Here is a 26,750-nt window from a genome sequence, read left to right as displayed (position 1 = left end):
AAATCCAAAGAATGCAGGTTAGTTTAATTGATGATAATAGCTAATTGATGGGTTTGTGACTAGACTTGTCTTGAATGGCATGAGACTTGCCATGACCTGAACTTGTCCCTAAATACTTGAAAACTCCTCTGGTATTGCGTTAACTGCATTAATGCATTTCTGGATACTTCTGTAGTTTATAACAATGGCATTAGACTAGTGGTATCATCATGACAAAATGAAAAAAATGAATGTCTGACACTTACTTAACACCAGCACAGGTACTGAGGGTGACATCCGAGTTGACACGACCCTCCACCTCACCATGGTAGTAGCAGTTTGCCTGAGGGAGCACATACAAAAAGACTTCAGAATTAAAATTTACACACAGAGAGAATGGGACCAGTCTGAAACAAAACATGTCTTTAGGTTTAAGCACAGTTCAGCAACACCAGTCCCAGCTGATAACTGTGAAATATGAGCAAATCAACTCTGGGGGAACAGTCTTTCGCAGGGTTAGCAGGAGCCATTTCCACATCACCACAGGCTAATGATGGCTGAAATCTGTGCAGAGTTTCACATTTCCCAGCACAATCCTGCTGCTTGCTGCTGCGCTCCCAGGTACCCGCTTTCATGGACCACCTGTCAAGCTGCAGCAGGGAGTAAAGAAAGTGAAATAAGTCCATGTTTATTGAACCAGGCCTGGCAGCGAGATGGCGGGGAGGAAATGTCTGGCGTAGAGTGAAAACAGCCCTTCTGCTACAGTTACACGGCCTCGCTCAGGTGAGGTCTGACCAACGGCCCTTCTGCCACACTGTTCTGGAGAAACAAGGAAATGTGAGTTTTCCACCCATCTTTGACTGCCTTTAAATATAGTATAGGCAATAAATTTCAACGTCCGGTCTCCTTCAAGGTGGCTGCTGATTTTGCATGTTTAGTGTCTGAATGGGTTTCTGGTGTTAAAGGGGATCCTTGCTTAGTCTTGCATCACAGTACTTGATCACAGTAATTCTGCACTAAAACAAATAATCCCCACATCTGATATGAGCTAATTCAAACAGGATAAATAGTATAGTACCCCCAACCAAATAGCATTTTCTCAAATTGGGATCTAGTTTTAACTTTAAATTCTAAAGTAAGAAAATTGGTAGGCACATGTAGCATGTGCAGCCTTACAAAAAAGCCTCTTGGGGCCATGTCGTAACCCAACAGGAAGTCAGCCATTTTGAATTTAATGTCCAATTTTGTATTTTAACCAATTCTTTCAATAAAATTGATCAGATCCACTTAAATTTTGGTCAATGTGTTTCAAAGACCGCCACGATGAAAAGTTATCAAATCTTAAATCAAAAAATACTTTTATGATAATATGTCAATGTTGTGTTTACAGGTTGTTTACAGGTGGTTTACAGGGGCAGAAAAAAACAAAAAAGACATATTACACATAGCTAAATAATTACCTGAATGTTTTGTTCTTTGCTTTTTGCTATTGAGTAGATAAAAGATTTGATAAGAGATTTGTTTATACATTCATCAATTTTACCAACCTGCAACCAAATCTAAAAAGACAATCTTGTCTAGAAATTGTTTGCTTTTTTCAATTAGTTAATTTTGCAAGACACAATTTTTACCAGTAGACATCCCACACAGTACTTAGTTTCTTGCATGTTTGGCATATCAATGAAATCTTTTTTGTAGTTGAAATAATGGATTTGGCAATTGGAACATAACCCTACCGCTGAAAAAACTATATCTTATTAGGAGGACATTCAAAAAGTGGACGCAAGGCCGTGAAAGCCTTCGCCTGTTTGGCCACCTTCCATATCTCTACCTAGAGGTTTACTAAAAGGGAACTATCCATTATAGTGAGGTAAAAAGGTGCAAAGAAAGGACAGCCCATTACATGAAATATGAAATTTTAGTGTTATGGGGAGGAGTACGGCTGGATTTAGTGCACTGAGTTAATGCTACCACCTCATGTTTCTTTGATGAGATCATGACTGTGATGCATCGATATAAGGGATATGAATAGACTTTTTGTTTCTACGGTTTCTGCAGAGAGAACGGAAAGTGCTTACGCCTTCATATCTGGAATAAGGAAGATTAATAACTAATACCCAGATTATTGTGGGAGACAACCCCGGGTGTGAACATTACATTGTTTATCATAACTATGCATTGATTATTCCAAGTTAACTCTTTAATATCCATGCTAGTAATTCATATTCCCAATAGATGGCTTTTGCTACAGCACATGGCACTCATTTATTGTATTGCACTGTATGTGGATTTAGATTTAGTGAGAAAGGGAGAGGATGTAAAACAGACAAAGGGAACAGAGGGAGGGCTGACTAATACTGAAGTCAGCCCAAACAGTACCTTGCCTTTGACACACAACTGAACCCTCTAGATCCCTTGCCCAGATCACTATATCAGTCTCCTCCCTGCCGGCAGGACAAATAAATTAACTACAGTCATCAGTCTCAAAAGATCTAGTTGTTTCCAATAAAAAAGACCCTCCCATGAGGAGCTGGCTGTGGTCATAAGAGAGGAATGAGAGGAAGTGTTAGAAGTGAGAGGTTAGTTCTCAAGCTGTTAAGACACTGAGCAGGTAGGTACAGGCTGTGATTGGTTAATCCACTCAATCTTTAATCCCCCCAACCCATATAGTGCAGAGTTTATTAGTCGATTAATCAACTAAGTGCCTGACAGAAAATCACTAGTCATTTGATGCAAGCTTGAGGCAAAAATATCCCACAGTTGATGGTTCAAGCGTCTCAAATGGGAGAATTTGCCGCTTTCCTCCACTTTTGAATATGTTGGGTTGTTGATCGATGTGATGGGCATTTTTCATTATTCTCAAACATTTTATAGACTACGGACTTACTTATTAATCAATTCATCTGGATAATGAAAACTACTTTCAAGCAGCCCTACAGCCATTTATCCATCCATCTAACTGCCCATTCACGCCATGTGCAAGCCATCTAAGCTGTGGACTCTCGGTGTCACGAGGTCTGCCCTGAGCTGACCTGCTTCGACTCCTTCATTGTCTTTATGCTTTGGAATGGGAGCAATTCTGATGAGCTGGCCGAGCCCAGCCAGTGATGGTCCAGCTCTGGTCTCACAGCAGTCTCCAGTGGAAAAATACTGTTCATTTTACTGTGTGGGTTGGCCATTATTGAATTATATTAATCTGCTCTTTTGTGGATTTCAGCATAAGTAGGCCAGGCATTTTGTACACAGACCTCACATGCCGTCTATTATTATGCTTTCTGGGTATCTGAACAAAAATAAGACGTTTAATTGCTTTGCAAACAGCAGATGATCAAAAAACTGAAATCAGAGAAGCAGGTGGAAGCTTTGAGGCATAGAAACTGTTCCACGTGGTCCAGCCACATCATATTCATTCTTTACAGTATATGTAATTTCCTAATTGTCTTCCTATTCTTGAACCTCAAATAAATATCCTTCAATAGGGATATTTATGGATCCATTTAAGATGTTTTCAAAGACTCATTGTATTTGAAAGCAGAACATATTTTTCTGGGGAAAACCCAACTGAGCTTAATTAAGATGAGAAATACTCATCACAACATGGCAAATCACAAGAAAGTGGAAGAAGACCACATCCCAAACTTGAATGGTTCTAAAAAACACAATTCAGAAAGTATAATTTATGAAGTAATTAACGCATAAACTGCATATATTTGTATATTAAGTAAAAAGCTGACACTGCACCCTGTTAAAACTGTGAAAAAGTAAGCGAAAAATTACAAGTCATTTTAATTTTAATCTTAACAGATTTATTTTAGATAAAAGTGCAATTCAAATTTAACAAGTTATGAGTGCCCAAAAATGGCAAATTTCACAGCCAGTGTGTCACTTCTGAAGTGCACTTACATGTTCACTAATTTAATATTTTCTTGCAGACCTGTGTAACAAACCATTTAGCATGGTTTGAAGTTTATCCATTATAAAACACTCTCTAAAACTGAGTCTGTTCTCTGACCTCTGTCCACCTTTTATTTCATCAAATATGAATCTCCTGGCAGAGAACGAAAATGTGCCCACTCACCTACCCAGCTTCTTTATGCGCAAGACTACCCAATTTCAGACGGTATAAAAGTGGGTCTACCTGCAACATTCATTTTTCTTCATTCCTCACTGACCCTAATAGGGGCACGATGAAGCAGAACCCGACAAGAAGAAAGTTTTCTACAAAAGGCCAACATTCATAACAGCTACTGGGTGGGTGATAGAAGAAAACATCACAGATTCAAGATAAGTTTTTTGTGTCATCCTCAATAAAAAGTAGAAAACAAGAAGTTGTGAAAACATACCATGAAGTTGTGAGAGCCTGTGACCACACTGCCATCTTCCAGGTAATGGGTTTCTGTATAGTTACTTGCAAACAGCCCCCTAGAAAGAATAAACAAAAACAACAAGTGAACCTAGGGGGCTTCATCCTAAAAAATCAATCACACTGTCTTAAGTCATTCCAACACTGCCAGACCTGCATGGAAGATAAACAGTCTGATGTGATTTAAAACGTAACCCTGCTTTAGGAGAGTATAAATTGAATTGGACAAAAATGGATAAAATGAGGCTGCTGTGACGTTTTCTATTAAACCACTTTCACACCACATGCATGCACCATGAAGAAGCATTCAATATTAATCCATAACTCATTCCATGTGATATGGCAGAACAGTAATTAGCTTACAGATTGCAAACAATAGCAAGTAATGGGCAGATATAACAGACATATAAGTTCTGATAAAAATGGGAATTAAGAGATTATGTTGACAGGAAAACAGTGAAGAAATCATTTTTAATTACAAACAGGAATCAATAATGCTATAAAATGACTCTCTGAGGTTACCAAGTGATCCATTTACAGTTTATATCTAGAAAGCACAATAAATCAACACAATAAATCTCTGCTGCGGGCAAACAGAGGGATTCTGCCCTGCTCTCTCGTTCTTTTTACTTTTGAAAGAATTGATGAGGAGGAGCGTAAATTCAGGGGTCACTACCATATAGGGCAGACTACCACAATACATATATTACATTGGTAATAGGCCTAAGTTGACATGGAAATAGTTTAATGGTTATGACATTACCAGAGACAAGTACGCTGGACCTAGTGATAAGTTTTTGCATTTGTCACACTGCGGTTTCCATGGTCAAGAATGAACTTTCAAGCTCTTCCAGTATTTTGTCCCCAAAGGCAATGCAGTGTCCACTGTCTCACTCAACAATAAAGTTCTTAAATATTCTATTGGATTCTACTGGACTCATATAGCACTTTTCTTCCTTAACAGACACCACCTTAACATGCAAGGTGCTGGCCTGCCCCTGAACCACCAACCTTGGGGTTAATAGACGACCTGCTCTACCTCCTGAATCCATGTTATGTTTTGGAGAAACTATGAGGGTCCATTGCTGTAGATGTAGATGTAGATGGTGCTACAAGATTTTGGTTTGAGGAGTTTCATTTGTGCTGTGAATCCATTGCAGCTTTTTTGAACCCAAGCCACTACAGCTGCAAGACATGGCATACTACAAACCTTTGTGTGTCCTGTAGACTTTGGACCTGTGGGCGATTACTTGACACAAAAAAGATAGATTTTTGCTTGAGTACACCAAATAACTGCAAGGCTGTGCTTTCCTGTCACTGCAATGAGAAAAAAAATCGTTACTATAACTACTACGATGAAGGCTGCCCTTCTCGTCACTTAAGAAGGTTACTGAGCACTGCTCCTTTCTCTGGGGAAGGACTCGGTGGGGGCCAAAAGGACAGCAGCAGAGATAGATCAACAAATGAGCTGAGATCCAAAAAAAACTATGTGGTCCCCTCCTGAGCCAGTTATTACAGCATGATGTGTATTTGTTGTATAAGCGAGGATGAGTGTCTGTGCCTTTATGTGTCCATGTATTGTACATACAGCACATGTACAGTAATACACTACAGGACACCAGCAGATGGTTGGCTGGTGCTTATCCACAGCAGAAGAACAAACCTCAGCAGGCAGCTGGATTCTCTTACTGACCTCACCGCTGACAACCCAGCTGGGAGTGTCAGATGTAACAACCCGGGGAGGGGGGTTATTTTGTTTGGGAGCTGTCAGCATGAGACACAATGCTTCCCCACCCTCTACTCCTCTGCAGAGCCAAAGAGCTGGTAATAATCATTGGATCAAAGCGAGGCCAAAGAGTAGAGAGAGCCAAATAAAATGATGTGTTTCTTCAGTCTTAATTAGGTCTGCACTCTCGGTCGGACACACAACCTCAACATCTGCCCACAACAGACAATCCAGTGTGGTGAGTGTGTGTGTGTGTGTGTGTGTATGTCTCTGTCTCACTGGTTGCCTGCAACACTCTGGGAAAGTGTGGGTATAAAAGAACATGTTGCAGACACCCATGTGTCATCCATATGTTACGTTTTGTTGTGACTTTCAATGAATGCGATTTAGCGTCTTCCTCAAGGACGATGAGAGAGGACACATAGTTGTCACAGGAATTAAACCGATGTACTGTAGTTTCAGTCGCTGCAGGGTATCTAATCAAATCTTAGTGGATGGCAACAAAGACAGTGGCTAATGTCACCATGCTGTTTAAAAGGAAGAAACAGGGACAAATAGATTTATTCCACTTAAAATTGGGCAATATGAATGGAATTGGTTCCAGGAATATTGCAGTACGCACCGTCCATTACTAGCAATGGTAAAGGAATAAAACTAATAGTCCTTTACTTTGTTCTCCAATTTCCTGCCTACTATGACGCAGCAGAAGTGTCAGAAATACATTAAATTTATTAAGTGGACACTTATCCAAAATGACTTACAATAAGAATCATGCAAGTACATCAAGTTCAACAAATATGCTGGACTACTTCAAAGAAATAGGACTGAGAGCCCAGTGGTGGCCGTGTCTTTGTCAAATCAGATGATTTATCTAGTCACCGATGGACCAAACGTAAGAAATGAGAGGCCAGCGGTTTCAAATAAGAGGTTTGTCAATACCATACTTTGGTTGGTAACCTATATGGTTACCATGGTAATCCCCTTGAAACAGACTTGGCTTGTCACTAGCATTCTGCCAGTTCATATGGTTTGCAGCATAATAGCATACGTTGCTAATCGGTGCTAAAATTGGATTGTTTTCTGGCAACGTCATTTAACCCTTGTGCATAATAAGGAAAGAATCATGCAAATGGTTCACGTACCAACTGTAAAATGTAAAGACAGCACGCAAGCTGAAACTCTAACATTAGGAAGGAATCTTTCAACAGCAAGAAAATGTGTTCCAGTGTTCGTATGGGAACCTTACTACTGTTTAAAGAAATAACTTATCCTTTAATGGGCTAGAACATGAAAAAACGACAAATAACAGTCGACACCAGCTGACAACACTTGTGGTTTCAGCTCATCCCAGCTGAGCAATGAACCACCAACCAACTACATCAAGTGTAAGCAGCAGCAGCTCAATGTTTATCAATCAGTGGGAAGTTAATGAGGCATGTGGGAAGGGAGGGGACGGGGGGTCGCGGCCCCCATCTAAAATGCATTACCCACAGGACAGGCCTCCAGCAGCAGACAGACAGGGAGTCGGCATCAGGGAGAGGCACCACGAGTCAACAAGAAGATGCCGTGTTCCGGCTGTTAATGCCTCAGAACCTGTCCCGAGAGTAGGCAGCCTGACACCCAAACAACCACAAAAAAAACTGCAAGTGTGACACACCAGGAGGTAAATATTGCTGAGATTTGTGCTACTGCCGCATGAACCTGTCTTAAAACACTGACAGAGAAATATTTGGTAACTTCTCTACATCTGTTAGACAGGTACAATAACCATAATTACAGTTGCTCTGTTTACATCTTGTCATGCTGTCTCCAGACTGAAAAAGACAAAATAACTTTTTGAAAGAAAATATATTAGGTTTGGAGAAAGAGTTAGATTTGCCTGTCAGTAGATTTGACAACGCAGACAGAAAGACAATGAAGTCACTTCAAACTAATCCTGAATGCCAGCTACTAAATGCCACTTCTGTTCTTCCTGCATTAAATTATCATATTTTTCTATTGTATCTCTGTCAGCCTCTTCGTCTGTCTTTGTATATGGAAATAACACCAGGGTTTACGCAATGTCTTATCTAAATGGAATACATTCACATACAGAAATAAATGTCACAGCTAACTATTCAAACACATTCACTGTTGAATATTATAATGGAGAAAATACAACTATGCTAACCTTAGAAAATGAATCTCTGATTTATCAGGAACTCTTATCATTCTCTTACATGTGGACTCTGCTCTTATGCGTGTACAGTAAATGTTGTGGGGTGTGAGATATATTAATTGTAACAGGCTTGATGAATTGGAGTATGTGCCTAATCAATCAACAAAAGGGAGGTTTAATTTGTAGGCAAGCATTGCATATGACCTAGAAAGAAAGGTCCTGAATGTCAAAAATTCCACCTGCCATTCATGCAGGGGAAAGAATTTTTCAGCTTGTATATGCTAATGTAACATCGGTTTTCTATTGATGATGACACACAAGTGTACATGTAGTCTTTTACTGAAAACTTGAATGTGATTATGGCAGTAACAAAATGCCAAAGCACACAGACGTAACGTGAGCTGAGCTAGAGTCACGCACAGACCATAAAAGCACATTCTTAGTTGGCGAGAGACTGCTTGGGACACTTTTGATCAAATCTTTGGGGAACAACAAAACATTGACTAACTTGATTATGTGACTAGAGGCTAAGAGGAGGAAGAGAAACTTAACTGTGAGAAAGAAATTGTTCCCTGCAAAACAGTTGTCAGGTGGTTTAGAGTCAACCTACATAGGTCTGTTCTATTTGGCAGAATATAAAATAGTCAATTTTTCAGTCATTAGTCACAAATGGGTTTTCAACTTCAAGCACTGCAGGAGTCTCACTCTTGTCTTGATAAGGTATCTAACCAGGCAGTAAGCATAATTGAGCAAAGAAAAGCTTAACACTTACAGTGTAAATCTTACACATTCTGTGACAACAATGGAAGAAGTTCAAAAAGCACATTAACCTTTTTTTTTGGAGTACATGAAGTGAATATCCCTAATTGACTTGCTATGACCAGTACACTCACACTATAGTCTTCATTACTAGTTTTGGAATACAAGCTGGATCAATGTGCAGTGATTTCCCAGTCACGGGCTCAGATATGTCTCATTAAACTTAGACAACCTAATCAGGGATCTCTGGACAAATCCTAAACCTAACTATGATAAATGAGAAACTAGGCATTAGGCCCCCGGAGGGTAAGTAGCTCCCTAGCACTTGTAAGCCCTGCTCTGTAACGGAAAGTTATTTAGACCAGATGTAAATATAAACATTTAGAGCTGATGAAATCATCATCAAAGAAATACGTTTCTCGTAAAAACCTAATCTAGGAGCTCCAATTAGTACATTACATTTCAACGGAGAGACTTGTGAGGCAATGTGGTAATAATAATGTCCCTTTGCTTTTATGTGGCAAATGGCAAGAGCTCAGCTTCATGTGGAAAAGTGGGATCATGTGCATGAAAACCTACAATAGTGCAAACCCCCCAAGCCAAAAAACCTTGTCTCAGTGTTAGTAACATACTTTTTTTCCAGGAGCAAGGGAAGAAGGCCAGTCTTCCTGGCTGTGATCTGTCTGACATCAGGCAGTGTTGCAGGCCAGTGCCAAGTAGAGCAGAGAAGCAGAATTCCCCCTGCTTACCCTGAGCTCAATGCAACTCCCAGTCTTCACGAAGCATGTCATGAACAGAGCCGGTAGAGCATGCCAGCCAATGATTTCTGCTTTGGGAGGAAGGAGAAACCAGGGGGAGCAAAAAAAAGTCAAGGCAGATGGTTTTGACTTCATTTATATAAGCTGCCATGTTCAGTAGCGAGCTAACATGCAGCTCGGTGGCGCCCCTGGCTCTAAGACCAGCACCTAGTCCAGCAGCAAACACAAGATAAATACTTTTTTTCTTACCTTGTATCAAGAAAGCCAATTGTGTTCAAAGTGCAAAAATAAATGTATTTAACAGAGAGAAAACAGGCTGAGCTTTATCCTGGTTTCAACTTATCATAAAAGCCTCATTATGATTCTTTACACCTGTGTGGTATGCTGGGCTGGTTAATTGGTCAGTGAGATGGTCAAACAGAATAGCCATTAGTAGCAGTGGCATGCAATTATTGCAATGACTGTCACCTAGAGATTGATGTGGTTAAGCACAGGCATGCCCCGTGAAATCAATAAAGTGTCATCTCTGTGCAATGTCTGCGTGATGGATGACTCCACAGGATCCCAATTACAGAGACGGGATGATGAATACCACCCCAACAATGGATAAGATAATTGGAATTAGGACCGAAATGCAACCCTAATCTTTGATAAAGTGTGAAGATAATGATACAGACCAGACTGAGATACACAGTTCTGTTAGATACTATTAAAAATATACTATAAATTCTTATATAGTTTTTTAGGGTCTGCTGCCCTGCATCTTTGAATACAGGACACTTCTTCTGTGTCTCATATACAGTGGGAAGCCGGCCATCCTTATATTTGGATCACATTCAACTATGCAGCTATGCAGTGTGGTCAGTACCAACCAAGAATGCAAAGCACACAAGATGAACTCTTATGGTTGCAAGAGTAGTCTTTGGGTAGAAAAAGTGAAAGTGGTGTCATATTGTTACACCACTACAAAAGCTCTTAGGTCAGAGTGGGTGGTGGATGATAACCATGACCACAATCTTAACCACGCTGTTTCAGTTGCCTTGAGATTTCAACCATAGTGGGGGCAGAGCAGGAAACACTCAAGAATTGTTTTTGGGATGGCCACTTCTTGGAAGGCATGGACAAAGGGGTCATTTAGACTTGTTGTCTTTCTGCTGTCCAGCAACACTGTTGCATCCCGTGTCACTGTCATTAAGCACACATGCTGCTGCCTCACCAAATTAATGCAACACATCGTCTCTTGCTGCACCACAGTTCAGCGTGGAGTGACACATAGTCCAATCATTCCAGTCTGACAAGCATAATGAAAACTTAATATAATAATAAAAAGCCATGTTTGTTTAATTTCTCACTGGTTATCTGGCTTTTACAACTTATATGTATGGGCGCATTATAAGAGTCACAAAAGTATAACTACAGGAAAAGTGCAACTTTGAGACGGATGTTTTTAAACATTATCATCCATTCCCTCTTTTGTTTCTTTGCCTGTTGTCACTTGTCGACATGTAACATCAAGTCACATCTGGCGCTCATGTGTTCTGCTTACACCACAGTGTTTGTCACCCAAAGGCATGCGTGCACACGCCAAATGCTGTCTATGAGAATAATCACGCTTCAAATCATCACCTGCTCACTCATGGTTTATAACAGGGCAAGTCTCTCTTATTTCTTTCTATAAAAAGACATGAATAGTCATTTTATTGCTCATGATATCACGATCCCCAAGGGCCTGGGAAAAGTAATCACATGTGACTGATCAAAGGCAGTTGAACTCTAAATGCTCCACTTCAGGTCAAGTGGAATATGAAGCTTAAATATTCCTTATGCTTGCAATTAAAACAAGTGATAACAATTAAATTTAAATTGTAGGAAAACAAATAAAAACATAAAATTCTTGGAAGTTTGTCCCAGGTGGATTTTTTTTTCTTCTTTTCTTTCTTTGACATGGGCCAGTGACATTGTTATCTGAAACTAATTATGCCGGGTGCCAAAGCAGCAGTCTCTCAAATCGCCTTTGTTGCTGTGGATCACTGGAGGGGAGATCCTTCATCCTGCTTTCTACTCCTATCTGCCCCTGGGGCTGCTTCTCCTCTGTGGCAGAGAGCGTGCCTCTGCTCTGACTCTTCATCTCCCTCAGTATGAGCTCTGGTTTTGTGTGCCTGCGTGCTGGGGTTTGGGAAAGATAGAAGGAGAGAGAGAAAGAGTGCGTTCCTGCTTGTGTGTGCAGGAATCACTGCATGTGCCGGTAGCTCAGCGTGATTTATTTGCGTCTGTGTGGGAGCATATGTGTGTCCTTGTACACATGCAGGTATCGCTGTATGTGCTGTTTCCACAATGTTTGTGCTCAACACACAGCAGGCTCATGGCTCGTAGATCATGCAACACATTCTTTTCTTTCAACACTATCAGCAAACCACAACACTCCTCCACCCCATTTTCCTAAACTACTTATTCAACCCTTAGTACATCCTGCATTGGAAATCAGAAAGGCATTACAGACCTGTAATGCTTTCCTGAAGAATTTGCAAACTCTGAAACAAAACTTTAAAAGGGACGGTTAACCCAAATTACTGTGAACAATTTTCACCGGAACTACTTTCTACCAAACAATAGTCCCTATTAAATGTGTTGACTGTAAGGTCTGAGTAATGAGGACACTGAGTCTGGAAAGAGATGCTGATTTGCAAGCTTTTTTTCCCTTACAATGTTGTGGGCACCACAAACCTTCATTGTATTGGGCTGGAGGCAGAAATCTCAGAGACAGATACCTCATTTTGATATTCATGTATTTTAGCCTGTAGCAAAATGTAGGAAATATTGAAAGCCCACAGATGGAAATTGATTAGATTTAATTCATATTCCTCTCTGGACACATTCCAAGTGGAAACAATAAGATTTACGTTCAGCCTCATAACAATTAATTGCATCACATCTCCTCTGTCTATTTTCTCTCTTTTGTTGCTTTGTTTGATTTTTTTTTTTTTTGGTCATTATGTGGGTTAAGGCTGAGAGCGGGAGGCGGTACCAAGGAGGGGTGAATGCAAAGTCATTTTCAGGACGGGTCATGCTAATACAACAGCGTTGAGCTTTCCTATTAATTCAAATGGTTTGCAAAGAACTGGCCCAAGGCCCAGAGCTCATGCATCTATATTCATTGCAACCGCGTGCTTGAACTAATGAGCAACTAGGGAACTTCAAACAATCAAGCCTATCATTCTTTTCGCAAGGTAAATGCCCATACAAAAAAACTGCATTTCAATTAATTAAATCTGTCTGTAGTTGTGTGCCCTCCCCCTTTTATTCCTGCCCGTCTCCCCCGTCTTGCACCCTCTGGGAAATCAAACAATTAAGATCTGAATACAAATTTACTCTCCCTCCCTATGTCTTTCACCCCTCTGATTGTGTCAGTGAGGGAGATGTCCTCCCTTGTTCTAGTAAAAGTCAGATTTTGATGTATTAGGTGGGTTTGGTTGTGCACCCTGACCCTATGTTCTTTTAGGAGATGATTGACAGTAGAAGAAGTCTACAAGATTAGAGTTGGAGGAGACCGAACAAAACAACTAAATTATTTAAAGCAAAATTAACTTTAGTGTATCGTGCAAGGTCAGAATCCTCATGCATTTGCAACAGGTGAGATCTGTACTAAGACAAAGAATTTATTAGGCAATAGAATAGGTTTCCGAACCTATGAGTATTCAAAAATCTCTATCAGCTTTCATTAAAACCTATTTCTGCAGTGAAAGCTGACAAAATATTCTGATACGTCATGCTTCTTTAAATCAGCTCTCAACATTATTTTACCCTGTTTCTAAAGTTGGTGATTGATTTCCCAATAATGCACTACCAGCTCATCGATCATCCGTGGTCCGTTGATCCCTGGAAGGAATATAGCTCCTGTTGTTCAGCTGATGCACCCAGGAAGTGGAACATTATTGGCTTTTTCTAAGAGATTGTTTGTAAACATCACATCATACATCAGTGTGTGCAGATGGAGCCCACAGCTGGGGCTAGGTGTGCTTGGTTGATTTGCATCCCCATACAGAGCATACATTTGTTAATTTTCACAAACATTTTGAACAAAATCAATTGTCAGACCAGGGCCATACACTGAAACCCATAACATGTTGTAAAACAAAAACGAAGATACTCAGAACAATTTTAATTATTTACATTTTTCACATTTTAAGCATTCACTTAACTATTCACTCGTATTTTGTATGAATTTTATATCCCAACATGAAGGTCTGAATGCTGTTTCAAATCCTTCTCCACACCACTCTGCTGGGGAAATACTAAATCATTTATTTACTTCTGAATTTATTGGCTAATTTGAATATATTGAGTCTAAAAATACTGGAATCAGCTAATCAAATATACCACCAAGCGACATTTGTAATTGTAAAATGTTTAAAGAACTGTTCAACAGTTTGGGCAATAAGCTTATTTGGTTTCTTGTCGATGAGAAGATCGATACCAATATCATATCTGCATCTACAGTATGGAGCTGGAGCCAGGAGCTGGTTAGCTTAGCATAAAGACTAGAAACATGGGGGGGAAAAAATCATAGTTGTTTGTTTGATAAAAAAAACTGTGAAAAAAGTGTAAAAACAACCATTTATGATTTGTTAACTGCCAACTAAACATATAAAATAACCTATAGCTTTTCTCTCAGCTCATGTGTCAACAAATGCAGTTTCCTGCTTAACCCTCTGTGAATTTACAACCTGCCCGTGACCCCTTCGCTTAGAAACTCTGTTGATGATTTTAAGGCAATTGTGTCATTGACTTGGGCCCTCAATTCCATGGGGTCCCTACACCCCAAAGCGGTCCACAGCCTCTTTATCAAACCCTGGCAGCTCCTATTGTTGTTGGCAGCTCACTCCTGTCCCCGGTGCTGGAGGGATTAGGTGAGAGTGAGTGAGGAGGAGTACTGAGGGCCAACCAAAAGAGACCCTGCCGTGTCCCATACCCCAACAGGGAGTTATTAGAAGTGGCTGACGGCAAGAAAATAAGAAGGTAGAAACATGAAGGCAGGTAGACGGAAGGGTAGGAGGACTGTCTTCACACTTCATCTGACAAAGCAAAAACACCTCCAATCCAGTCATCACATATCCTTCCCCTGCCTCCTACTACTCCCTGTGTGTCCATCTCTCAGCACCGTGGGGCCTCAGACGCATAACCTTAATGATGAGTGGGATGGGAACCCAAAAGCATCTGCTTTCTGCATGACACGGAGAGGGAGGAAGACTCCATGCTCCAGGTCCTTGACTTTCTCTGCACCATTTCCCTTTATCACTAAGCTGAATTTAGTGATGAAAGAGGCATCTGAACTCTAACACCTACACAGGGTTCCCATTGAGCGGATTTGAAGTTTTAAATGAGTCAAAACCAGAAACACAAAAAGGAAAAAAATGGAGAGGTTCTTCAGTAGACATACTACCTTTTAGGGAAAGAAGGGGAAACTGCTGCTGCAGCATTTTGCTGTGCTAGTCAACTGGAGCGGATGCTGTTTTTGCTTTCCATCCAGCATTCATTTTTCACAAGGACAGTGCACTGTGTGAGCATGTGTAGGGCAACAGAAGGGGGGAAAGAACCTTCCTAGATCAGCTGAAAGAGACAGACTTCCTTCAGCCCAAATCTGACTGTCTGACTGATGACCACGCGTGGCTTCTTCGCTCAGTCAGTGACCCCACACACAGGGAGTGCTGGTCACAGGAAGGTCAGTGGACTGTGAGAACGGACAGAACAGGATGGAGGACAAGCAGAGCGAGCATTCCCTCCCGGCTGGCTTTAACTCACACTGTAACTCCAGCAAATCTATTTGTCTGTCTGTCAGAGGGAGGATTGAAGCCAGGACTGTGAGCCTGGACTTATTATCTTTATGGTCAGCAGACACAGAGGTCAAAAACTTTGGCTGCTTTTGTTTATTCCCTTTTGCACCCCAGAACCTTGAGAAAATGAGATTTCACTCGGATTGATGGAGAACATTTGCTTAAATAGGTGAAAGGGAGAGATAGCTTGCCAGCAAAAAAAAAAGAAAGACAGACGAACTGATGGAAAAGGCAAACAAAATGAAGATGGCTAACTTATGTTTCTACTTGGTTTAGTTTATGTAAAACTAAACCAAGAACCTCTAATAAACATTTTCTGGCAATTTATATTCAAATGATTCTGTCTTACACTGTTACTGTTTACTGAGTGTAAAAACAACATGTTATTCCTTATTGGCATAGGCCTACAAGTCAAATATATAAAGACATGCTCTACTTTCATAGCTGCGTTTCAGCAATACATGAGCCCCTGGAGGTATAGTTATTTTATTTTGCTTATTGCTTATTTCCCAAATGTCTACATACAACAGCTATGACATTATTGCAAGCACTTTTGGAAGGGCAGTATGTTTACAGGTTCCTACTCTGCAAGCTTGATTATTGTTGTCATATATAACTGCACACTGAAATTACAGTACTTTGTTGATTTGTCTTTTTAATTTCAAAACTAGCTAAATGTTATGTGCGCTTATTTGTTTTAGGATGAAAATGTTATGATAAAAACAGATTTTGTAAGTGTGCAAGGGAATATCCAATATCTACAATAATGTTTCTGCAACAAGTCAATAGATGACAACAGGTGCATTTAATGATAATGGTATGGTAATGTGTTGTAGAGTGTTACAATACATGTGTTAGGGCAACAGTATCAGTATCATAAGGGACCTAAATGATGATGGCTTGTGACACCTGCAGTATTGCTGTAATGTCAACATATTCCCACATATTCAGAAAAATATTCATAATAATGTATAGAGAGTCAAAGACACAAAACAAAATGTAATTCCATTAAGTTTGTATGCTGTTCTGTAATGCCCCATAGCACCAGCTAAATAGTACTTTTTATGTATGATCGAGCTAGTGGAGTCACGGGCAGATATGGATAAAACATGAGGTCATGCTCATACTCAAGCATAATAATTTTTTGGTAACACATTCACAAGAGGAATGGAGAGCTGGAAATAATACCATAATAATAATATGTGCTTTCATTTTTTCAGCCGCCTGGAATATATTGAGAAGTCTTAAATGTTCTTGTGGCTAAATCCTTACATTATGCTCTATTAAATGTTAGAAAGAAGTTACATAAAGGTCTGGAAATGAAACACATGGCCTACCTGCAAAATCCCCTCTGTTCATAACTTTTAATGCAATCTTATCTTAAAAGACGCATGGGTGCCTGTTATTACATTTAGTCTTGTCTTGCATTTACAGGTAGAATAAAATGGGTTATTGTTACTTGAACACTGAAATCTTACACATCGGGCTCTTAAAAGGTGACTCACACAAAAGATGGAAAAGAACAGACTGAGGGCTGTCTGGTTGTCTTTTTATTTGCTGTCTTGTCTTCCATGACACAAATACGGTGCACTTGTTTCTAAAATCCCGAGCACTACCAACACAACAGCACACAGTAAATCTGAGCTCCTATGTTCTCCGACAAGTTGGTCACAGCCTGGTTAAAGAGGAAAGTTTGGATGCCTGAGCAAGGCACCAAACCCCCAGTTGGCTTAAGTGAAATGATTTGATTATGGTAGTTAAGGATTAATTTGATGGATTACCAAAACAGAAAAACCATGAAAAGTTTCCCCCCATTGTAAACAGTATTGTTTTCATTTTAAATGGATGTATATTAGACTGCTAAACCCAGCCTCAACTTCTATCACAAAAAAAGAGGGCATCTTTATCTACAGGACCCTCCATAAGCTCTTTGGTGAAGGTAAGCAATAAGTGATGGCTCGCCCCCAGAGAGAAAGTACTGCTGACAGTAGGCTTCAGTTGGCGGTGTACTTTGTGATGAAGGTGGGGAGGGGGAAAGCTAAGGAATAGATCTACCAGCTGGAGTCCTGAGACCCCTGTGGTCCGTCTGGAAAAAGGCTCAGAGTGGAGAGGGAAAGACCCCTATCACTGCACAAACTGGTCTTTTTTAAAAAGCCACTGAATCTAAAAGTCAGTCTTTATTTTCTACAGTTTTGAACTGAAAGCTTCCATCCATCTAAAAATGTGTGTCGCTTATTTCAACTTTACTTGGATGTTTGACCTTCACTGTGCAGAATGATGTATGTATGAGTGTAACACATACATCAGCAATTAACATTAGCTGTTCTTGTTTTCACCTTCATCTGCTGAAACTTTTGTGACACCACAACTAGTTAGGGAGCCAATCATGGTCCAATTTGCAGATAACAGAATAGTGATGTGAAAACTTGAAGCCTCTAGTATACATACATTGACAATATACTTTACAGTGAAGTCATCTTGTGTCCAGCCACTAAATCTTTGACTCATTTTCGATGAGGGAGAACAAATAGAATTTGTAACCAGGTAATTTAAATGTTTTATGGGAAAACTATATCAGACACAAATTATAATTCAAAGCTGATTACTGGCTAAATTACCTTCAATTAATAGCCCAGGGTTTTATTTGCTTAAGTCACTGAACTCAACCTGCCTATATTTGGAACAGGTCATTATATAGAACAGGCCTTTAATTCCTTTTACAATCAGATTGTTTATTTGAAGCAGTACAAATATTACTTGTATACAAATTAGAATAACATATTAATTAGGAATCAGTCATTTTATCATTTGATACTTTTGTGCTCATGGTTTTTGTAGAATTACCTGAAGGGTTGAATTTTGGAGAATCTAATGATGTTTAAAGTTTGAACATTTATTTTTGTGTAGGCGAGCTAAGCAGCTGAGAACTCGCTCAAGCAGGCTTTCCCTGGTGAGCTTTGAGAAGTTTTATACATTCAGATAATTTCTATAAAATCCAGACCAGGCCTCTAACTGAGACCTCAGCTCAAAACGTGTAGCCACACCAGGCTATTAGAGGTGACCTGCCTCTAATTGGGACCCTGATTTTAATTCATGTTTTACAGTGTTTTTATTTGTTTTAAAATATGACCAGAGGGGAACTCTAAGTAAAAACAGTATAACACTGAGGAATTTTCATTTTCGTATTTGATTTTAATGAAGAGACAAACGGGAAGACAAGATAAAGCCCTCTCATATTACAAAATGCTACTTCAGATATAACATAAAAATTAATACTAAATGAAATTACTTAAACTTGAATGTCATCTACAGTTTAGTAGAAATGGCCAAATAAGGCAACCGGAGCATGAGAGAGAAAGTGGGCTGAGTTGCTTTTGGGCTTTTAAGTAAGCTTGAAGGTTAGGTTGGGATAGAAGGCTTCTACACCAGTGAAAACACATTTATACAGACACTTTAACAGAATAGAACTTTAAAGAACACTGTGCATGTGCATCTCGCTCTTCTTCATCCTGAAAGAAGGGACAAGCCGCTCTAAGAGCTTTCCAGTGTTACTGGGTGCGTCCTAATTAATTAGGAACATGGAGTAGCGAATTCACCTTATTAATTACTGCTCTAAGCTTGAAAATAATTGGAGCTTCTGAGAAGGTAATTCAAAAGAGGGAAGTCCCTTCCAAAAAATTCCCTTTTGAAGGAAGTAGTTAAAAGGCACAGGCTCTGGACAGAGACGAGCCCATTTCCATGGCTTGTCTTTGAAACTAATGAATCACAGTATATCATGGCCTTGCAGCCACGAGGGTAGCAAGAAAGGTACAAAGGCTAGAGTTAACCCCGGTGCATCCTTCTCTTGGAAATAAGGTTTGGTAGTTCTAAATGAATTTTAGAACATGCAGTGTGTGTGTGTGTATATGTTTTTGAATTTTGCTGGTGAAAGAAAGTTTATGTATATGTTTGTTTGCAGAAGAGAGAGAATAAACGAGCATTGGTGCAAGCTTGCATAATATCCAAGTTTTTGTGAGGGTTGATATTTGCGAGTTTATCTGTTCATGCTGATGGTTAATGTGAGTGAACTGAGCTGTTGCCTTCTCCACATTCACATTCACTATAATGTACAGCACATACCTGCCACTGACTAATTCACTCACCATAACTGTCCTTGCCTCTCTATTTCTCTGGGAATGCTTGGCTACTAGGTCAGATGACAAGCTGATAATGCACTGACAGGGGATACAGATGTGACCAGTTGGCTTCTGATAAGATCATCAGGAGCAAGGCTCTAATTAAATGTCATCTTCACAGAGATTACAGGAGCATAGCAGGGAGAGCATGTACAGTATGTCAAGCTTTAATGCCTTAGTGGATGGAGACTTAAAATCATCAATTTTATCTTCATCTCCTCCCCTTCCCTTAAACTTCTTCCTCACATCCTTGCTTTCTCATTTCGTGCCCCTTTTTATCCACCTATTCTCTCTCCTGCACTACACTGAAGGAATGTAGGATGACTCATAACTATGGGAACAAAGTATTTAATGAGATCTTAACATGGGAAGCCTTCACTTTCACCCAGTTAATCATCAGAGAATTGGAGAATAGTGTTGCTGAAGAAGAATGGAATTGGTTTTCAATTATGTGGTAAAATCACATTCACAATTTATAAAAACTGTTGAAAGTTGAAAGAGTAAGATTTGAAAGTCTGTAATTCTTTGTACTTTTTATTGTTGGCATGTTTTAAACGTTGCCATACTGCTATAAAACTCTGGGAAACACTGGCATCGTAACATAAGAAATATCTAAAACTTAAAAACATTTCAAAATAGTCTAGGGGCAGTAACAGTCATGTGTGCTCCAATGACATACTCATAAACTAAAAGATTTCCCACTAAACATGATTGCATTGGTCAAGCATTGGTCAAGCATCATGTCAATCAATACAAAGATTCACCTTTAGAAAGAAGGGTATAGTCCAGAAAAGAGGGTGTTTCCACCTTGTTTTATTTCTGTCATGGGGATACACTCCTTGTCTTCCTCCTGGCTTCATGACAAGAGGAAGGATTTGATACACATGGGTGTCATTCGGTTTGACGTTCCTTAAACAATCTGTGTGTGGCTCAGCTGCCGAGAGACAATAACTCTACAAAGGAGGTCACAGAGATGTCTTTTTTTCCAGAAAGGGCTGGTTATTTGTGCGGCGTCTTTAGCCTTGTGTTTGTTCAGTTCCCCAGGAGAGGCTGTTTCCTGTCCATGTTTTCAGTGAGACACGAGGACGTCTTCTTTGAGAGAAGCAATAGGTCACTGGCCAGCAGCAGTCCAGCCTGAGATATGGAGTCAAATAACATCCCTAAAACCCAATACGCAAACTAGGACAAATTGTGTCTGGATCCTATCCAGGCTGAATTTTATTGTTCTTCCAAACGCCAGAGAGATAGAAGAACTTTGCGGCCAGGCCTTTCACTCAGGAAGCATATCCTCTGCCTGCCCTCTGTAGGGAAAAAGGCCAGATTAAAGTGTGTGTATGCACATCTGTGTGTGCTCCTTTGTGTATGTTTGTCTTGCAGCACAAAGACTCCAAAAGATCGATAGCCACCCCTCCAGACACCCTTATGCTTAAGGCCAAACAACATGATGAGCAGGAGGGAAACTCCAAGTGCAGGCAACCAAGAACATTCTCCATCCAGCTGACGAGCCCCAGGCCTCCTTTCCGTGATCCTGCAGTCCATTAGAGAGGGAAACATGGATGGAGAGCATGCTGCCTGCTCAGCTTGGGACTTATCTTGATATGCCCGGAGGCCTCACATTCAAAGCCACAAAGCAGCAAGAGTTGCTAGAACAGCTTGGCCAGAATAGGTTCCATACACAGTGGTCAAAGCTGAACAACTATCCCCACTGATATAGATGTGCACTGGCTTCAGGGTTTCTTTCCAAGGCAAGAAACTGAATAAATGAATGCCTCTCCTAATGTTAAAAGGAATGAATATACTTATATAAAATGGTAATTGGATGAATATATTTATTTCTACCTGAGCAGGACAAAGAGCTTCACAAAGTCTCTCATTCACCCACGCACACACGCCCAAACTGGCTCGGCCATTGTGAGCAAATGGGTTTGAAATGTAATAACAGAACAAAGCAAAAACCATGTGAAGTTTCTGTTTAGAGTCATCTACTGTCATCTACTAACAAATTGATCCAAGAAATTGAGATAGGGGTGAGGCACAGTGCAGCAGATGACAGTGATCAGGCTTATCTTATCAACATTCTCTATGTGGTAAATGTGACATTGTGTTGCTACATCATTTACAAACAGACAACTGGAGCTTTTCCAGTCAGTGTTTGAATTGTGCAAATCGAAGAGTTGTACTATCAACATGCACTTTGGGGCTTTGTTCACTGTTGGTTTTTCAGCATGCATGTTTCTCCAACTACCCAGAGAGAACCAGAGTAGCTAATGATCAAAACACTTGCACAGGTGTAGCAATATAAGCTCTTTTTTGTGGGTAATTTGTTGGCTATTTCCCACCAAGCCACAATTGACAATTGATTGATGTTTGATTGATCTGTAGGTGCCTTTATTTCTTTATGCACAATTTTATCTTTTTATGTTGAAACTGTAATGCAATTGGATGACAGACGAGAACTAAAAAATATTCTTATTTGGAATTTTTGAATTTGAAGATACAGAAATACATGGGTGCATAAAACGGCAGCATTTCCACATGGAGAGGGCCTTGATCTTTCAGGCAGCCATCTTTTGAACCATAATATGAAACGCCGGTTCGCACGGTTGACATGTTGCTCCAGGCAGCGTGTGCCCTTTCTATCCAGACAACAGGCTGCTTTCAAAGGGTGTCCGGGGATGTTGCAGGAATATCTGACGCCTATGTCTCCTGCTTCTGCATTCCTTAATGCCAAGGAGCAGACACACCAAAGAATGCTCCATGCTGGCTCACAAAACACACTAGCTTTGTACTATCAAGAACAGTTTTCATCATGTTGCTGGCTTTCTAAATGTCATCAGTGACAGTGACACCACACAGCTTACCATCAGAGCAGGAAACAGAGATTTATTACAAGTAGAAATCCAAAACAGCATACATCTTTTCAGATAGTGATCGGAAATACTATAGTAATATCAAAAAGATAAGGTTACATTTAAATTATTTTTGATGTTTTGATTTTTGAACTGGACATTGTCACTGAGAGAATTCCACAGATGAATTTAAATAAACACACACAAATATCATGAAAAGAAATAATGTATTTTGAAGTCACTAGTACACTTCTTCTTTTTTGAGTATTTGTCTCTGTCAAATTAAGAGACAAATTACTAGAAATTAGAATGAATATGAATAAAACTGACTGATATCTGGTGCTCAGATTCTAGTATTTGTGTTGTAAATTCAAATGGGTATAAAAAGTCACAGATTGTAGTGTAAAACTTGTACTACTTGTGTGTAGTTCATTAAGGAAGATTTTCATTCCCTAAAGCTGTGTGAAGACAAAGTTTGGTTTACTAGGCCAACACAGTTACAACAGGGATCGAGCTGAAGGTTAAACATAAGACCTTCAAATGTCAAAGTTCTAACCCTTACAGTAAGTCACCAAACGAAACTACAGACTCACAAAATGTGATTTATATTGTTAGATTGGCTGTTTCTATTGTTTTTGGTCTTTAGTTCAGGCATTAAAAACACTAGTTAAACATGGATGAATTCAGTTTTACAAGAAAAAAGCAATGCTCCTCTCTATAAAACAAAAAAATAAAATGTAATCATTCCAAGGAGTTTGTGATAACATTTTCACACACCCCAGCCTTCCTAGGCACCCTCTACTGCTCTCTATTACACCCCAAGGTTGATGTGAATTCACAGAGAGCATGTTCACCTAGCTCTCAACACAACAGAAATGATCATGTTCAGCTGTGCGGCACACCTCGCTCATGTTTTGTTCCTAACAAAGATCCGAGAAAACAGAAATAAATCCGGAGGTTTAATTGAAATCATTTCATTCTGGACCACATTTATTCCTCCTCTACTGATGCCGGCTGTGTTTTAACAACTGGATTTCATCAGCGGCACACAGCCAGTCTACCAGCAACCTCAGACAAGAACCTTCGCTTAATGTCAGCACAGCAGGTTCAGTTCTGGCTCTGGTGCACTGATCCGCAGAGCAAACTCACATATCCTCTTCAAATCCACGTCCTATTTGTGATTCGTCTTGTCAAACACGCATGGCATGAAGTAGCTTCTATTTTTAAGGTAGTATTTTGACTGATCGCAGAGGTGTGTGGGAATCCACAGATGAATTCAACCCTTGCCAGTAATTAAACCTTGTTCTTCAGACTTGCTGCAAGTGCTGAGAGTAAATTCTGACAGATTGGTATTTGGAACACATGGAGGTTTGTTTGAGTAAAGTCTTTCCATCATGCTCAAGCTTATTAGAAAGATCTAGATTGCACCTCTCTATTGCCTCTGTTTGTTCCTCTTGGCCCGGGGTTTGAGCTCAACTGTGTATTTTACATTTAATGCTATGGGACAACGATGACAGCCACACTGGATGTGGATCATGCGAGCAGTACATGGGAATGCAGGTTGTTTTTCCACTGCAGCTGATCACAGGGGAAAAGTTTAGTTCCCGTTTTGAAATGAAATGTTTTTACTGTAAGAGAACGTAATTCCCTGCTATAAATGGGGCTGGTGAAAATTTGACAATCTGCAAGTCAGCTTTGCAAAATCCCCACCTGTGCAAAGCGGGAATGTTATTCAACAGAAAAGACTGAGTGTGATTTCCCATCAAAATATTTTCAAAGTAGGTAAGCCATAAAATTGCGGTCGCTGGTGTTGAAAGCTTTGTCCCACAGTCTGCAGGTGGAATTTACATATATTAAGTCTGGAAAACAAGTGAGATTCATGGCTGACTCTGACATAAAAACCCATCCACTCTCTCTCTCTCTCTTTCTCTCTCTCTCTCTCTTTGCTTCCCTCTCCCTTTTTCTCTCTATCACACAGACAGCTCTGCTTGTTCCTGGTTGCTCATGTGTGGCAGCAGAGCTGGATGGAAAACATATTGCTCCATCAATCATGTCCTATTCTTCTCAGCAACAGACTCTGACTGAGAGGTTGTCTCAGACCGAGGCCACATTCAGTCAGCCCTTGTGTAAAAATGCAAAGATGACAAATATTCCTCCAAAGAGAGAGCTACGTCAAACTGCACCTATTCCGATAACCTGATCTTTTTCAAATGATGTTCCTCCTACTTGCCAGTCCCTTGGCTGACACTGTGCTGACAGTATCTTAATATACAGAGTGAGGAGTGTGTGCTGTGTTCAAACAAAGCTCCTTCTCCCCTGTGTTATGTCAATAGATCAAATGAAAAATACAGGGAGAAGAAGGGGGAAGATGTTGGTTTTCATCAATGTCTGGCTGATGTATTCAGGAATTTCTGTCTTTTAAGTCTTTGTTTCAGCACACAAGACCAAAGCGCAGAGAGCACTGCCATGCCCGTGCTAGCAGTGCAAAACAAGAAAACACTTCCTCCTTTCCTTTCCCTGGCAGTTATGTGTGACACACAACTTGGCTACAGCCCCAGCTGTAGCCCCTGGGCAGTGCATATGTCACCCATTTGTACTCCAGAAAGCACTCAGTTCCGAGCTAAGGCCAAGTATGAACAGAGAGAACACTTACTCGTTTTTCTCCAGAGCCAAGAGCAGCTGTTCACCTTCCGCTTCAATCAGGAGCTTCAGTGATGCAGGGTGACTCTGATGAGACAACAGACAGGAGAGGAGATGAAAAAGATTGGTTCTGGAGTCAGGCAGACAGCATTTTGACTGAGGAAAGATGGATCTGGTTGCTGTTCAAGTGTTGCAGCATTAGCGGATACTTAAATGGAAGAAATAAATGAAATTTGTGCTCTGTGTGGCATTGAAATAAAAAAAACAGCAAATAGTTCTCAAAAACCTCAGTTAGAATCCTGATGAGACTGTGACTGAGCCACCCAGCACTGTGAGAAACTTGCGAGACGACTGTTTTCAATTGATGAGAGCTGTCGGAAATCCTTATGAAGCGACTTTGTATCTTAGAACAAGAGCTGAGAGGATTAGCTTTATGTTTCTATTCCATTTGACATTAATCCTGCAGAAAGCCACAAGTCTTCGCACCCCTGAGTTACAACACTGAGAGGGACCATGTGTCTCTGTTAGAGTCAGATGAAGTGCCACCGAGTCATACATCACTTCTGTCAGTTGTGCTGCTCGACAAATGCGGCTGCATGTGCGCACATACGCCCACACACATGAACACTCATCCACATGTCAACACGTAACCTCTCTCCTCCCGTGTGTTGCGCTCTCACTCAGGCACAGAAACACAAAAAATCCTCCACATTCTCCATATCGCTGGGCAACCGTGCACACAAAACACACACATTTCAAACACATAGTTCAATCTGGGTCAACTGTGGAAAGGAGTACTGCTCTGGGTTAAGTCATCCATCACCCCCCGTGGAGAAGAATGTCTAGTGGATCATAAGAGGATATGGAAGCAGAACACTTAAGGTTTTAGGCAGTATCATTGCACAAGCCTCCAGCTCGATCTGTTCAGACAGCTTTCTATATGCGTGCTTTGACCTCCCTTACACTGCAAAATGTTTATGGCGACCTTCGGGACAATATAGATAGTGCATGTGTATGTTTGGGTTTGTTATTAAGGGAGTAATATATTCAAATTAGCACTTAATTTCACCTTCATTGTGAGTATTATATATTTGAGGTTTTGTTTTGTATTTTGGGGTAATAACATCCAAAAGAAACCTTGCAGCACCATGTCTGTTTGGTTAAGCCAGAACAAATTAATTCACAAATGAATTGACTCAATAACACAACCTGCAAACACAAGCTGTGTTTTTAAGTCTGCCTGGCAGCCATGCATTTTGTTTTTGTAAAGTCTGGGATTATAACACCAAGCAGAGCCAAGGATCCCATATTTCAAACATTTCATTAATGTTCCAGGGGGATTTGTAGTGCTTTCTTCCTTTCTAAGATGCAAATATTGTACAGCAGTGTTTGAACTCAACACCAAAATGCACCACTGTATGCGGCCCTGTACCTTTTAATCTAGCTGACTGACATGTGAGCAGGTTTCCTCAAACTAATAATAAGATGCACCATGCAGTTTAAGGATAATTA

At 40.2% G+C, this 26,750-nt stretch overlaps 1 protein-coding gene across 1 annotated transcript in view; it reads right to left on the bottom strand.

Moving 5' to 3' along the window:
• LOC118329103 (disintegrin and metalloproteinase domain-containing protein 12-like) overlaps positions 1-26,750 on the bottom strand; it is a 70,342-nt gene that overhangs the window by 31,110 nt on the left and 12,482 nt on the right. Inside the window, exons 3-5 of the mRNA XM_035663075.1 lie at positions 25,252-25,325; positions 4,323-4,401; positions 246-322 (exon numbers count right to left, since the gene is read on the bottom strand). Of these exons, the coding sequence (XP_035518968.1) occupies positions 246-322; positions 4,323-4,401; positions 25,252-25,325 (230 nt within the window). The remainder of the gene's footprint in view (positions 1-245; positions 323-4,322; positions 4,402-25,251; positions 25,326-26,750) is intronic.

Source organism: Morone saxatilis, unplaced genomic scaffold (genome assembly GCF_004916995.1).
Source record: "Morone saxatilis isolate NCDOM2014 unplaced genomic scaffold, NCSU_SB_2.0 Contig1, whole genome shotgun sequence".
Lineage (NCBI taxonomy): Eukaryota > Metazoa > Chordata > Actinopteri > Moronidae > Morone > Morone saxatilis.
Note: the sequence above shows the minus strand (reverse complement) of the source record. Positions and strands in the feature narration are given on the sequence as shown.